This window comes from Gossypium hirsutum, chromosome A13, assembly GCF_007990345.1.
Source record: "Gossypium hirsutum isolate 1008001.06 chromosome A13, Gossypium_hirsutum_v2.1, whole genome shotgun sequence".
In the NCBI taxonomy this organism is placed as follows: domain Eukaryota; kingdom Viridiplantae; phylum Streptophyta; class Magnoliopsida; order Malvales; family Malvaceae; genus Gossypium; species Gossypium hirsutum.
Window position 1 is genome coordinate 4,456,561 of NC_053436.1, and position 13,181 is coordinate 4,469,741.

Sequence of the window (13,181 nt, forward strand, 5' to 3'; positions counted from 1 at the left end):
AATAAATTATATCTAATTAAAAATATTCCACATATGAAATTCTATATCATCCTGTTAACTTTTTTTAATGGTACTTTCATCAAATATGTTTAAAAAAAAGCAATTTAAAAAAATAAATAAAGGTTGATGGCAAAAAAAAAAGGCTTAAAAATATAATTAGGGCCATTTTGACAAAATATGTAAACGTTAATGGCCAAATTTGTCATTAAGCCTAATTTTTTTTTATATATTTTCTATTGGCATAAAAAAAAGGTAATAAGCAATCAAATTGCATCTTATTGGTAAATTTATTAGAAGGAATCAATGATAAAATGTAATTTGGTAAAGGCTTTAATAATATGGCAAAGAAAAGGAAAGACTTGCTTTTTATTCATTCATCTATTGTGTGTATAAAAAGGGTAATGATTTATTTATAGTATAAATGTTGCATATGGAGGGAGAAAGATCAATTTTTCAAATTGACATTATATACATATAGATATGTTAATCTATTCAAAACATTAATGCACATCAAAGTGGGAATATATTTCTAAACTTCACAATCACTTTATTATTATTTAATATAATGATAAAAAAAAACTTCACAATCAAATTTTAAAAAATTTCAATCAATTTTATTTATTTAATTTTTTTAAGAAAATATTAATCAAGGACACATGATAATTACTTATAAAATTTAAATAAATTCACTATCAATATATTAAATAATTATAAAAAAATTTATAAAAACGTTTAAATATCTCCGCATGCTGTTAGGGCTTAGTCCTCCTCTTGTATAAATCTTATATTTTGAGAATTAAATATATTTAATAAAATAGTGGGTAAGTTTTTTATTTATAATAGGTAATTTAATTAAGAATTTGTTTTTAACAAAAATACATAAATAAGATAATTACAAAAAGTAAAAAGTAATGAAAAGGTTAAGTAACTTAGATACAATTTTATTAAAGAAGAAAAGGAAAAGAAATTGATATGATTTTATTTAAATGAAAAGTAACTTATAAATATATATTATTTATTTTTTTATGAAAATATTTTAGTTTTTTTAATATATTTTTATTTGAGTTGGTGCCACTGAGTTAAATGATACCAAATTCAACCAAGAATATTATATTAATATAAATAATAAAATATATTCATAATTTTATTTAATAATTTAATAATTTAATAATATTATTTTATATTGTTTTTTTTTCATTTTGATGAAATTATTTTACTAAGGATTCATACGAGAAAATGGTTAAATCGATTTCTATTAACTAAGAAATAGTGTGTAGTGATAAAATATATTTCACTCTTAAAAAATTTTGAGTTTAAATTTTAAAGACGATACTTAACAAGTACAATCACGAATCTTGAAAAGATTTAAAAAAAAAAATTCTAAAAAGAATCAATCTCCATTTAAGGACACTCTAATGGGCCATTTTTTTTCATAGCCAAGTGAGTGGGTTCTGTTGATAGACCAAAAAACAAACAACACAACTAAAGGAAGCAAGCGAATTTTTAATTAGTAAAAAAGACCAAAAACAGGGCTACTTAAGGCATTCTACATTGAGAGACAATAGGAAACTGTTAGCCCATTTTTGTTAAAACTTATACAACCAAACGCTAAAAGTATTATGAATGTTCTTATATTAAAAATCAGATTACATTTTACCATTTTACTAAAAAATGGATAAATTAGTCATTATACATTAAATCAAAAAGTAAATTGATCCTTCTGTTAAAATTTTTTATCCATTTCTGCTGCTAAAAATTGGTCCCTGTATATCAGCATGAGGTACACATGGCATGTCACAGGTTATTGTATTGTTATTCTGTCAACCATGCCAATTTTTAACTATACAAATGGATGAAATTTTTAACAGAAATGACCAATTTGCTCTTTAATCTAATGTACAGGGACTAATTTGCCCATTTTTTGAGTAGAGAGAGCAAAATGCTATCCGACTCCTAGTACAAGAGCTTCCATAATACTTTTACCCCAAATGTATTCATCTTTGGTTCTCCATTTACTTTAATTTAATTGATTGAATGATTGAAAGATATGGATGGAAAATCAGATTGATTCTTGTTGAATTAAAAACTCGTTTTACTAAAAGTTCATATAGATGGACAATCTTATTGATTCTTGTTAACTAAAGAGATTTGAAAGAAAAAATGTTTATCTTTCTCTATTATTTACAATAATACATATACAAAGTAGTATAAGTTCAAATAAGGAAATAATAAAATCTAATCCCTAATTACTAGTATTTACAGACTGTTAACACTCCCTCTCAAGCTGGAGTATATATATAAAAACCATGTTGAACTTGTTACATAGATATTCGGCCTGATTCCCATTAAGTGCCTTTGTAAAAATAGATCAACAAGTTGTTCTCCTGTCTTCACATAACCCCTGGAGATTGACTTATCCAATATTTTCTCCCAAAAAAAAGAGACAATCAACCTTGATGTGTTTGGTTCTTTTATGATAAACTGAATTTGAGGCAATATGAAGAGTTGCTTGATTATTACACAAGAGCTTTGTTGGTGATGAATGCCCCAACCCAATTTCAGTTAACAAATGTTGTATCCACATGATTTCACATGTGGGTTATGCCATAGTATATTCCAATTCTGCATTAAATCAAGACACTAAATCCTTTTTCTTACTCCTCTATGATATTAAGTTTCCATCAATAAAAACACAATACCCAATAGTAGTGTAGCAACCCGAAAATTAGTGATGTTGGAAAATACGATTTCAAAACCTCATTTCCGTAAGTATTAAATTAAATATTTACGGAGTTGGTATAAAAGAATATTAAAGTTTGGTCCTTCAATTTTGTTTATTAATTGTTTAATTAAGGCACGAAGACTAAATTGTAAAAAATTATCGCTATAAGTTTTTAATTGGTCAAAAAGCTTAGAGACTTAAATTGCAAATAGCCAAAGGGTTAAAATGGTTAATAAAACATTATAAAACCAATGATAGTGGATTATGAAGTCATGTTACACTTTATTTAAATAAATATTACATTAGGATAATTAAATTTAATTAAGCTAAATTCGAAAGTCAATGGTGACGTGAAATGAAATTCTGGGATCTCGTTTTTGTAAATTGAGTTCGTAAATATTAAATATTAATATTTTTGAGGTTAATATATAAATATATTAAATTTTGGTGTAGTGATTTTGCTGAATTGATAGTTAATTTTGGTACAAAGACTAAGTTGTAAAAGTTTAATCGCTATATATTTTAAATAGACAAAGGACCTAATGAACAATTAGACCATTATTATATAGTTAAATGGTGGTGGATGATAATTGGGATCCACGAACCTTGTTAATTATGATTAATGTTAATTAATTATAGTTAATTAAGTTAAATAAGATTCGTTAATTATTAAACAATGTATATAAGACAAAAATAAAGTAAACTTATCATCTTTTTTTCATTTTCTTCTCCATGGCCCAATGTTAAAGGAAGAAAACCACCTTTTTCAAGTTTTTCAATCCGTCCTTAATTGGTATGTGTATTTAGGTCTCTCTTTTTCTGTAATTTTATGTTTTTGAGATTGTGCGAGTTTGATTTAGCTAGTTCATGTATTAATTTGGAAAACTTTTAAAGTTTCTAAAAGTTTCGTTGATGAATTCTAGAATAAATTAGTATTAAATTGTTAGATTTTAAGGTTAGAATTGAAAAAAGGACTAGTTTGTAAAAGTAAAAAAATGTTAATTTTGAACATAAGGACTGAAGTGTAAAGTTTCAAAATTAGTGTGAAATTTATGTAATTATAGATATTTTAGGGACTAAATTGAATAACATATAAAATTTTAGGGGCATTCAAAAAGTGAAAGTGAAATCTAATTGATCCATGTTTATAATATGATATTATAAACTGTTTGGAATTAATAAATTTAATTGAATTATCGTTTAGATCAGGAATAGAACCAAACCGAGGATATTCGGGAAAAAGGTAGAATTATTGATTAGTCCTTGCAATTCAACTTGTTTGCTGCTCGGACCAGGTAAGTTCATATGATATGATTGTATTTAATTTATTATATATTTGAATTATGAATTTGTGTATGTTTGATAGTGATTTGAATAGTTTGCAATTTGGTACAAAAGGTGAGGTATGGACTAAACCGTAAAGAAATGATAAATTGAATCTGATGAATTAAAATTTGAGATGGATTAGTTTAATTGAATTGGTATGTAAATGTTTGATTTTTAAGATGGAGGACCAAATTGAACAATTTACAAAATATGTATGACTTTGTAATTGAATGTGGTTAAGATAGAATGTGATATTGGACTATTGCTGAAATATTATTGGGCGAGAGCATCGCGAGTGAAATGAGCTTTTAGTTTGTATCTCTATGACCTAAGACCAATTTAGTTACTTATATTTATGCCATTTTGCATTATATAAAATTGAGGTGAGTTATTAATGGTTATTGAGTTGAAATGCTAAGTTTGAAATTGAATATTGGGACATGGACTAAATTGAATAGAATAGAAAATTGTATGACTTAACTAATATAGGAATTTTGTATGAAATTGAGTTGAATTATGTTATATTATATGATGAATTGATGAATTGATGTTGAATTGAGAATGATGGAATGTGAATTAAGGGTCTGTTTGATAGGGGAAAATATTTTCCGGAATTGGTTTTCCACATTTTCCGGTGTTTGTTTGTTGGAAAATGAATTCCCATATGAAAACATTTTACAAACACGGGTAAAATCCGAAGCTTTTTTTTAGAAATTGTCTTACCCATTTCTCTACCGTAAGACATTTTCCCTTTCTCCTTTCTCTTCTTCAACCTTCTTCAACCTTCTTCTGTTATCTCTATCTGCTAAGGTCGGCATATCGCAAAAGATTCGGCCCTCTGCTAAGAGTGGTTCCAGTTGATTTACCTCCCCATTTTTGAGTTTTCTTCTATCCATTCTTTTCTTTTTCTCAATTTTCCTATGGTTGAATGGAAGTCTGGAAGGGAAGGAGTGGGAATTGAAATTTTTTAATTTAATCATTAAATTACAAATAATTGACTTCTAATGAATTTTTAATATGAGGTTAAGTCCATTTTGGTTTAATACATAATATTAAAAAAAATTTTCTTGTTTTCTCTTTTGAACTTCATTTTTAAAGTTCCAAAAGAAGTTTCGTTTTGAAGAAGGTTATATGTTAGACTAAGCTGGGTTTTATTTATTTATTTATTTATTACTGAGTTTTCGTTCTTTTTTCTTCTGTTAATTACACGTTTAACTTTTTTTTAAAATTAATTTCGGTTTTTATTTTAATTGTTTAGTTACTTGAGTTAAAAAAATCGTTTTCAGGCGTTTGATTTTGTCGATGGAGGATGGTGGTTGTGCGAGTCTCTCGGAGCTGAGATTCATGGATTTCATACATTGCAAGGTATATTATACAGAATTTGTTTTTATTAGTTTTAATATTTTTTTCTGATTCTATGAATTGATCTTATAACGTGTGTTAGAATTTAATGTGCTGAAAATTGTTTGATCGCTGTAAATGGTCCATAGTATTTACTTGTTAGCTTTTTCGTGAGTAATTTCTTACTCTTTTTGTGGGAGTTTTTGCTCTTTGAAAGCTAGAGAAGTGGTTGATTTTGTTTCAAGCAAATATCAAATTCACATAAACATTTGCTTGTGAAGTGTTAGTTGAGCTTCAGGGACTGTTAAATTTTGTTCATATCGTGCTTTGGAGTGCAATTATGCAAATCTCTCTGTTTTGCTAATTTTTTTCATTTTATTTTTTAAATTTGTTTCTGTTGGATATGGATAGATTTGGATGTTAAAAACATGTTGGAAGAAGCCAAGTCAAGATGGTTACGCCCAAATGAGATTCATGCTATGTTGATAAGTCAAATTAAAAAGGGGTTGAAAAGTCAAAAATGGGAGGTGCAAGTGGCACCGAAAGAAAAAAGTGATAGGCAAGTTGTTTAAAGTTGAATGGGATAATTGCAATTTTGGTCCCTAATTTTTTAGGCCATTTGCAAGTTAGTCCCTGAACCTCAACTATAAATAGGCCTAACCATTTCTCATTTCAACCATCCCAACCAATCTTTCTCTCTTAGTTTTCTCTCTTCTCCCATTTGAGAATTCTTAAGGAATTCTATTTGTTTGTAATACTTTGGAGATAGTAAAGTTATCATCTGGTGTTAGTGCCCGAGGACGTAGGTATAATTTACCGAACCTCGTTAAATCTCTTGTGTTCTTTCTTGTCCTATTTTTCTTTCAATATTTGAGGGTATAATAGTAGTATTTAATTGTGCTATTAAATTACTATAGAAGGGATATTCTGTCTAAAGATAGACTTGGTACTTAAGAGATCCATGTGATCCACCTCTCTTCCCTGGGAATTGAACTTTGTGTGATTTTTTAGTACAATAATTTACACGCTTCTGACCCTATTGGAACAACAAGTGGTATCAGAGCCGAAGGTTAATCGTAGTATGCTCTGTGGTTGCAGTTTAAACTGATCTTCCACATCAGAAAAGATTTCCTTAGGTATATTGAAAGATTATGGAGAAAACGGTCGGTGTAGGAGCTTCAACATCGTCCATGTGGACAAGACCGACAATTGCAAATGCAAGATTGGCCGTGGAGATCTTTGATGGCACGGGCCATTTTGGTATGTGGCAAAGTGAGGTTCTAGATGCCCTTTTTCAGCAGGGTCTAGACATTGCCATTGATGAAGAGAAACCAGATGATATACAGGAGAAAGATTGGAAGGCGATCAATCGGTTGGCATGTGGCACAATTCGATCATGCCTTTCTCGAGAGCAGAGGTATGCTTTTTCAAAGGAGACTTCTGCAAATAAGTTGTGGGTGGCACTTGAAGAAAAATTTTTGAAGAAAAACAGTCAAAATAAGCTCCACTTGAAGAAAAGACTGTTTCGCTTCACATACGTCCCAAGTACCACAATGAATGATCACATCACCAAATTTAATCAGTTAGTCACTGATTTGCTGAATATGGATGAGACATTCAAAGATGAAGATTTGGCTTTGATGCTGTTGGGGTCACTTCCTGAGGAGTTTGAGTTCCTAGAAACTACTCTACTTCATGTCAGGAGTGATATATCTCTGAGCGAAGTCTGTGCGGCCTTATACAGTTATGAACAGAGAAAGAAGGACAAACAGAAAAACTCAATCAGAGATACAGAAGCTTTAGTAGTCCGAGGTCGTTCATACACTCGGAAGAAAACTCAAAAGGGGAGATCAAAGTCAAAGTCCAGACTCGGGAAAGATGAATGTGCTTTTTGTCATGAGAAAGGCCACTGGAAGAAAAATTGTCCAAAGCTGAAGAATAAGGGAAAAGCTGCTGTAGATGCTTGTGTTGCTAAGCATGATACTAGTGACTCTGAACTATCACTGGTTGCATCATCATCGTCGTTCCATTCAGATGAGTGGATATTGGATTCGGGTTGTACCTATCATATGTCCCCTAACCGGGAGTGGTTCTCTGATTTAGTAGAACTAAATGGAGGAGTTGTTTATATGGGCAATGACAATGCCTGTAAAACTGTTGGGATAGGTTCAATCCAATTAAAGAATCAAGATGGATCAACCAGAGTTCTGACTGATGTTCGGTACGTGCCCAGTTTGAAGAAAAATCTCATCTCATTGGGAGCCTTGGAATCCAATGGTTCAGTTGTTACTATGAGAGATGGGATTTTGAAAGTGACATCTGGCGCACTTGTGATATTGAAGGGCATCAAGAAAAATAACTTGTATTACTACCAAGGTAGTACAGTTATTGGAGCAGTCGCTGCAGCTTCCGGTAACAAAGACTTGGACTCAATGCAGTTGTGGCATATGAAGTTGGGACATGCCAGCGAAAAATCCTTGCAAATTCTGGCAAAGCAAGGATTGTTGAAAGGTGCAAAGGCTTGCAAATTAAAATTTTGTGAGCATTGTGTTCTGGGAAAGCAAAAGAGAGTGAAATTCGGCACTGCTATCCATAATACAAAAGGTATTTTGGAATATATTCACTCAGATGTGTGGGGGCCTTCCAAAACACCTTCGTTGGGAGGAAAACACTACTTTGTTACTTTTGTTGATGACTTTTCCAGAAGAGTTTGGGTGTATACCATGAAAACTAAAGATGAAGTGCTTGGAGTTTTTCTTAAATGGAAAACTATGATCGAAAACCAGGCTGGCAATAAAATCAAGCGGCTTAGGACGGACAATGGAGGGGAATATAAAAGTGATCCGTTCTTCGATGTGTGCCAAGAGTATGGTATTGTTCGACACTTCACAGTTAGGGATACACCACAACAGAATGGAGTGGCAGAGCGTATGAATCGAACATTGCTGGAGAAAGTTCGATGTATGTTGTCCAATGCTGGGTTGGGCAAGCAATTTTGGGCTGAGGCTGTGACATACGCTGGCCATCTTGTTAATCATTTGCCATCATCTGCATTAGAAAGAAAAACTCCTATGGAGGTATGGTCTGGAAAACCGGCTACAGATTATGATTCCTTACATGTGTTTGGATCCACTGCATATTACCATGTGAAGGAGTCAAAGTTAGATCCGAGGGCAAAGAAAGCTCTCTTTATGGGAATCACTTCTGGAGTGAAGGGATTTCGTCTTTGGTGCTTAAGCACAAAGAAAATGATCTGTAGCAGAGATGTTACCTTTGATGAATCTGCCACATTGAAAAAGGTAGCAGATAAAGATATTCAGACGAGCAATACTCCACAGCAGGTGGAGTGTACTCCAAAACAGGTGGAGTTTGAGCAGATGGGGATTTGCCCAATTAATAAGTCTAATTCTCCAGCCACAATGGAGGAATTAGAGGTTGAAGAGGTTCTGACCCAAGAACCACTAAGTACACCAGAACCAGTTGCAGTTGCAAGGCCACGGAGAGAAATTCGTAAACCTGCTCGATTTACTGATATGGTGGCCTACGCCCTTCCCGTTGTTGATGATATTCCTATCACTTATCAAGAAGCAATGCAAAGCTTAGAAAGTGATAAATGGAAAAGCGCCATGGATGAAGAAATGCAGTCTCTCCTGAAGAACAATACTTGGGAGTTGGCGCAATTACCGAAAGGTAAAAGGGCAATCGGATGCAAGTGGGTATTCGCAAAGAAAGATGGATCTCCTAGCAAGAAGGATATTCGCTACAAGGCAAGATTGGTAGCTAAAGGCTACGCTCAGAAGGAGGGAATTGACTACAATGATGTATTTTCCCCTGTTGTGAAGCATTCCTCCATTAGAATTTTGTTGGCCTTGGTAGCACAGTTGAATTTGGAGCTAGCTCAACTTGATGTTAAGACGGCTTTCTTGCATGGTGAGTTAGAAGAGGAGATCTATATGACTCAGCCAGAAGGATACACAGATGCTGGTGGTAGAAATTGGGTTTGTAAGCTTAACAAATCGCTATATGGATTGAAGCAATCCCCGAGGCAGTGGTACAAGCGATTTGATAGCTTTATGAGAAGGCAGAAGTACACAAGAAGCAAATATGACAATTGTGTGTATTTGCAGAAGCTGCATGACGGATCTTTCATTTATCTACTCTTGTATGTTGATGATATGTTAATCGCTTCGAAGAGCCAAAATGAGATAGATAAGCTGAAGGCTCAGTTGAATCAAGAGTTCGAGATGAAAGATCTAGGTGAGGCCAAGAAGATTCTCGGCATGGAGATAAGTAGAGATAGACAGAGAGGCAAGCTTTGTTTGAATCAGAAGCAATATCTGAAAAAGGTATTACAATGTTTTGGTGTAAATGAAAACACAAAACATGTAAGTACCCCACTTGCTTCTCATTTGAAACTTAGTGCTCAATTATCTCCGAAAACTGAAGAAGAAAGAGAATATATGGCGAAAGTCCCATATGCTAATGCAGTTGGGAGTTTGATGTATGCGATGGTGTGTACGAGGCCTGACATTTCACAAGCTGTTGGAGTTGTGAGCAGGTATATGCATGATCCTGGAAAAGGATATTGGCAAGCTGTGAAATGGATTCTACGGTATCTTCGAAAAACCGTAGATGTTGGTTTAATTTTTGAACAGGATAAAGCACTTGGTCAGTTTGTAGTTGGATATGTTGATTCCGACTTTGCTGGTGATTTAGATAAACGTCGTTCAACTACGGGGTATCTGTTTACTCTTGCGAAAGCCCCAGTGAGTTGGAAGTCTACCTTACAGTCTACAATAGCTATGTCTACTACAGAGGCAGAATATATGGCAGTTACAGAAGCTGTTAAGGAGGCTATTTGGCTTAATGGACTGTTGAAAGACTTAGGAGTTGTTCAAAGTCACATAAGTTTATATTGTGACAGTCAGAGCGCTATTCATTTAGCGAAAAATCAAGTCTATTATTCAAGAACCAAGCATATCGACGTAAGATATCACTTTGTGCGGGAAGTCTTTGAAAAAGGAAAAATTCTACTTCAGAAGATTCCGACAGCAGATAATCCCGCAGATATGATGACCAAGGTGGTAACAACAATCAAGTTTAATCATTGTTTGAACTTGATTAACATCCTGAGAATTTGAGCACCTTTAGGTGTATGGCGCTCGAGAGCGCATTTGGAGGCACTACAAAAGATAGCTTTATCAAATTTGGGGAGTTGAAGGAAGTGTGTGAAGATGTGATTATCCTAATCAAATCTTCAAGGTGGAGATTGTTGATAAGTCAAATTAAAAAGGGGTTGAAAAGTCAAAAATGGGAGGTGCAAGTGGCACCGAAAGAAAAAAGTGATAGGCAAGTTGTTTAAAGTTGAATGGGATAATTGCAATTTTGGTCCCTAATTTTTTAGGCCATTTGCAAGTTAGTCCCTGAACCTCAACTATAAATAGGCCTAACCATTTCTCATTTCAACCATCCCAACCAATCTTTCTCTCTTAGTTTTCTCTCTTCTCCCATTTGAGAATTCTTAAGGAATTCTATTTGTTTGTAATACTTTGGAGATAGTAAAGTTATCATCTGGTGTTAGTGCCCGAGGACGTAGGTATAATTTACCGAACCTCGTTAAATCTCTTGTGTTCTTTCTTGTCCTATTTTTCTTTCAATATTTGAGGGTATAATAGTAGTATTTAATTGTGCTATTAAATTACTATAGAAGGGATATTCTGTCTAAGGAAAGACTTGGTACTTAAGAGATCCATGTGATCCACCTCTCTTCCCTGGGAATTGAACTTTGTGTGATTTTTTAGTACAATAATTTACACGCTTCCGACCCTATTGGAACAACATGCTATACTGTGCAACCATAGATATTTCTCCATTTAAGCGAAGCCAGTGAACATGCCGAAAAGTAACTATAGATAAAAATTAAATTCTGTTTGTTCCCCTCATCTATACGCCCCCACATGAGTGAACACAGAAGAAGTTTACTACTTACTAATGAATATAACTCCCTTATCATTATAGGTGGTACTATTGTATTGTTTGATCGAAAGATGCCGAGGAACTTTCGAAAAGATGGTTATAATTGGAAAAAGAAAAAGGATGGGAAGACTATTAAAGAAGCTCATGAACACTTAAAAGTAGGTTTTGCTTTTCGTATAACTTATATTATATTATTTTGATTTGGCCAAAATGTGATTACAATTGTATTTTATTTCATGAACCAGGTTGGTGATAAAGATAGGATTCATGTATATTATGCACATGGTGAAGATAACTCAACCTTTGTTCGCAGGTGTTATTGGCTGCTAGATAAGTATGTATGATGTATTTTACATTTAAAGTTAACCTCACCTATCTTGTCCCTACTTGTTCTCTTTTAACCCAAGTTGCATTGTGTTAATCTCTGATCATGATTAACTTCTTGTTTCAGGTCTTTGGAGCAAATAGTTCTTGTTCATTATCGTGAAACAAAGGAGGTTGGTGTGTACTACAAACAAAAAACTTTGAGATACCATTCCTGAATAAAGCAGTCTTTTATGTTTCTTCCTACTCAGAACCAGTTTGTGAATGATGTTTGTGGATTTGTGCTACAAACAATTGCAGGTTTCACTAGCCACACATTCAAATTCGAGTTTGTTAACAGATCAGTCTACTCCTTTGCTTGTTACAGAAGAGTTTGATTCTGGAATTGCTAATACATATTCTGAAGGTGAGAAGAGTCTAGGTGATGTTGAAATTTTCCAGAGATTAATCATGTGAACAAATACATCATGTTCTCATTAAATGCTATTGTGGAAAGTTAACAGAACCAGGTGAGAGTGTTAATGTTAGAAATCATGAAATGAAGCTTCTTGAGATTAATACACTTGAATGGGATGAGTTCTGGTGGCAAATGGTGCTAATGATTCGATTGCATCTAGAGGAGGTATTGTATTAGTTTCCAGTATAAGCAGTAACACTTATTTAGTTGCTGAATTGTTGACATATTTTGGTTGTGATAGCAGACAATGTTTCTTGCTTTGACCAACAGAACCAAATGATAGTAAATGACTTCTCAAATTATGTAAGCAGAACCATTTCATAGCTCTTAAGTTCTATATATTTTAAATTTGCTTTTGTTAGTTTTTCTTTTCTTTTCTTATCAGGCAACCTGTTAGGGTTGTATGTTGGCTAATAGCTTTTTTGCATGCCTGTAATACTGAAAGACTTTATGCATGTTGTGTAGAAGGCAGAAACTGAAAAGATGGACTTTAAACTAATTTTTAGACCTCCTTGGCATTTATGATTTAGGCTACCCTTTGCTATAAATATGTGTACTTTCTTACATCTGCTCGGGTGTCTTCATTTTCATCCTTATTTTTGTGTGTTCATTTTTTTAATTTAACGATTAATATTGTAGCTTAATAATTGAGTATTATTATAAATAAATCATTGCAATATATGTAAAAACAATTTTAAATATAAAAATTTATTAATATATATTAATATATGTAAAAACAACTTTTTCGGAAAATATTTTCAGGAAATCTGTCAAATAGCAGAAAATATTTTACACAGATTCAATCAAACACCAGAAAATATTTTCCAGTAAATCATTTTACAGAAAAGTAAAACATTTTCTAGAAATCATTTTACGGAAAATATTTTACTGGCAATCAAACGGACCCTAAAGTGTGTGATGAAATTGGAAATTGGTTTCTCTATTAACTGTACAGATCTATATTTCAGTATATCTGATGATGCATTTACATCCCAACATGATTGCTTCGGTTTATCTAGTAATACACTACAGTGC

The 13,181-nt window shown here is 32.7% G+C and overlaps 1 protein-coding gene across 3 annotated transcripts; it reads left to right on the forward strand.

Annotated features, from left to right (window-relative positions):
* The first annotated feature begins 4,707 nt into the window (after window positions 1-4,707).
* On the forward strand, window positions 4,708-12,507 carry LOC121212197 (calmodulin-binding transcription activator 5). Of its 3 annotated transcripts, none has more exons than XM_041084547.1 (8): window positions 4,709-5,413; window positions 5,801-5,863; window positions 11,229-11,291; window positions 11,408-11,523; window positions 11,611-11,699; window positions 11,817-11,862; window positions 11,990-12,095; window positions 12,193-12,507. In XM_041084547.1, exons 3-8 carry the CDS (start codon window positions 11,282-11,284, stop codon window positions 12,321-12,323), a joined length of 498 nt encoding a protein of 165 aa, XP_040940481.1. In that variant the 5' UTR covers window positions 4,709-5,413; window positions 5,801-5,863; window positions 11,229-11,281; the 3' UTR covers window positions 12,324-12,507. The 3 variants fall into 3 exon arrangements, with proteins under 3 accessions (XP_040940482.1, XP_040940481.1, XP_040940483.1); XM_041084549.1 differs by having other exon boundaries at window positions 4,713-5,413; window positions 12,186-12,266; XM_041084548.1 differs by lacking the exons at window positions 5,801-5,863; window positions 11,229-11,291 and having other exon boundaries at window positions 4,708-5,413.
* The last annotated feature ends 674 nt before the right edge of the window (window positions 12,508-13,181 follow it).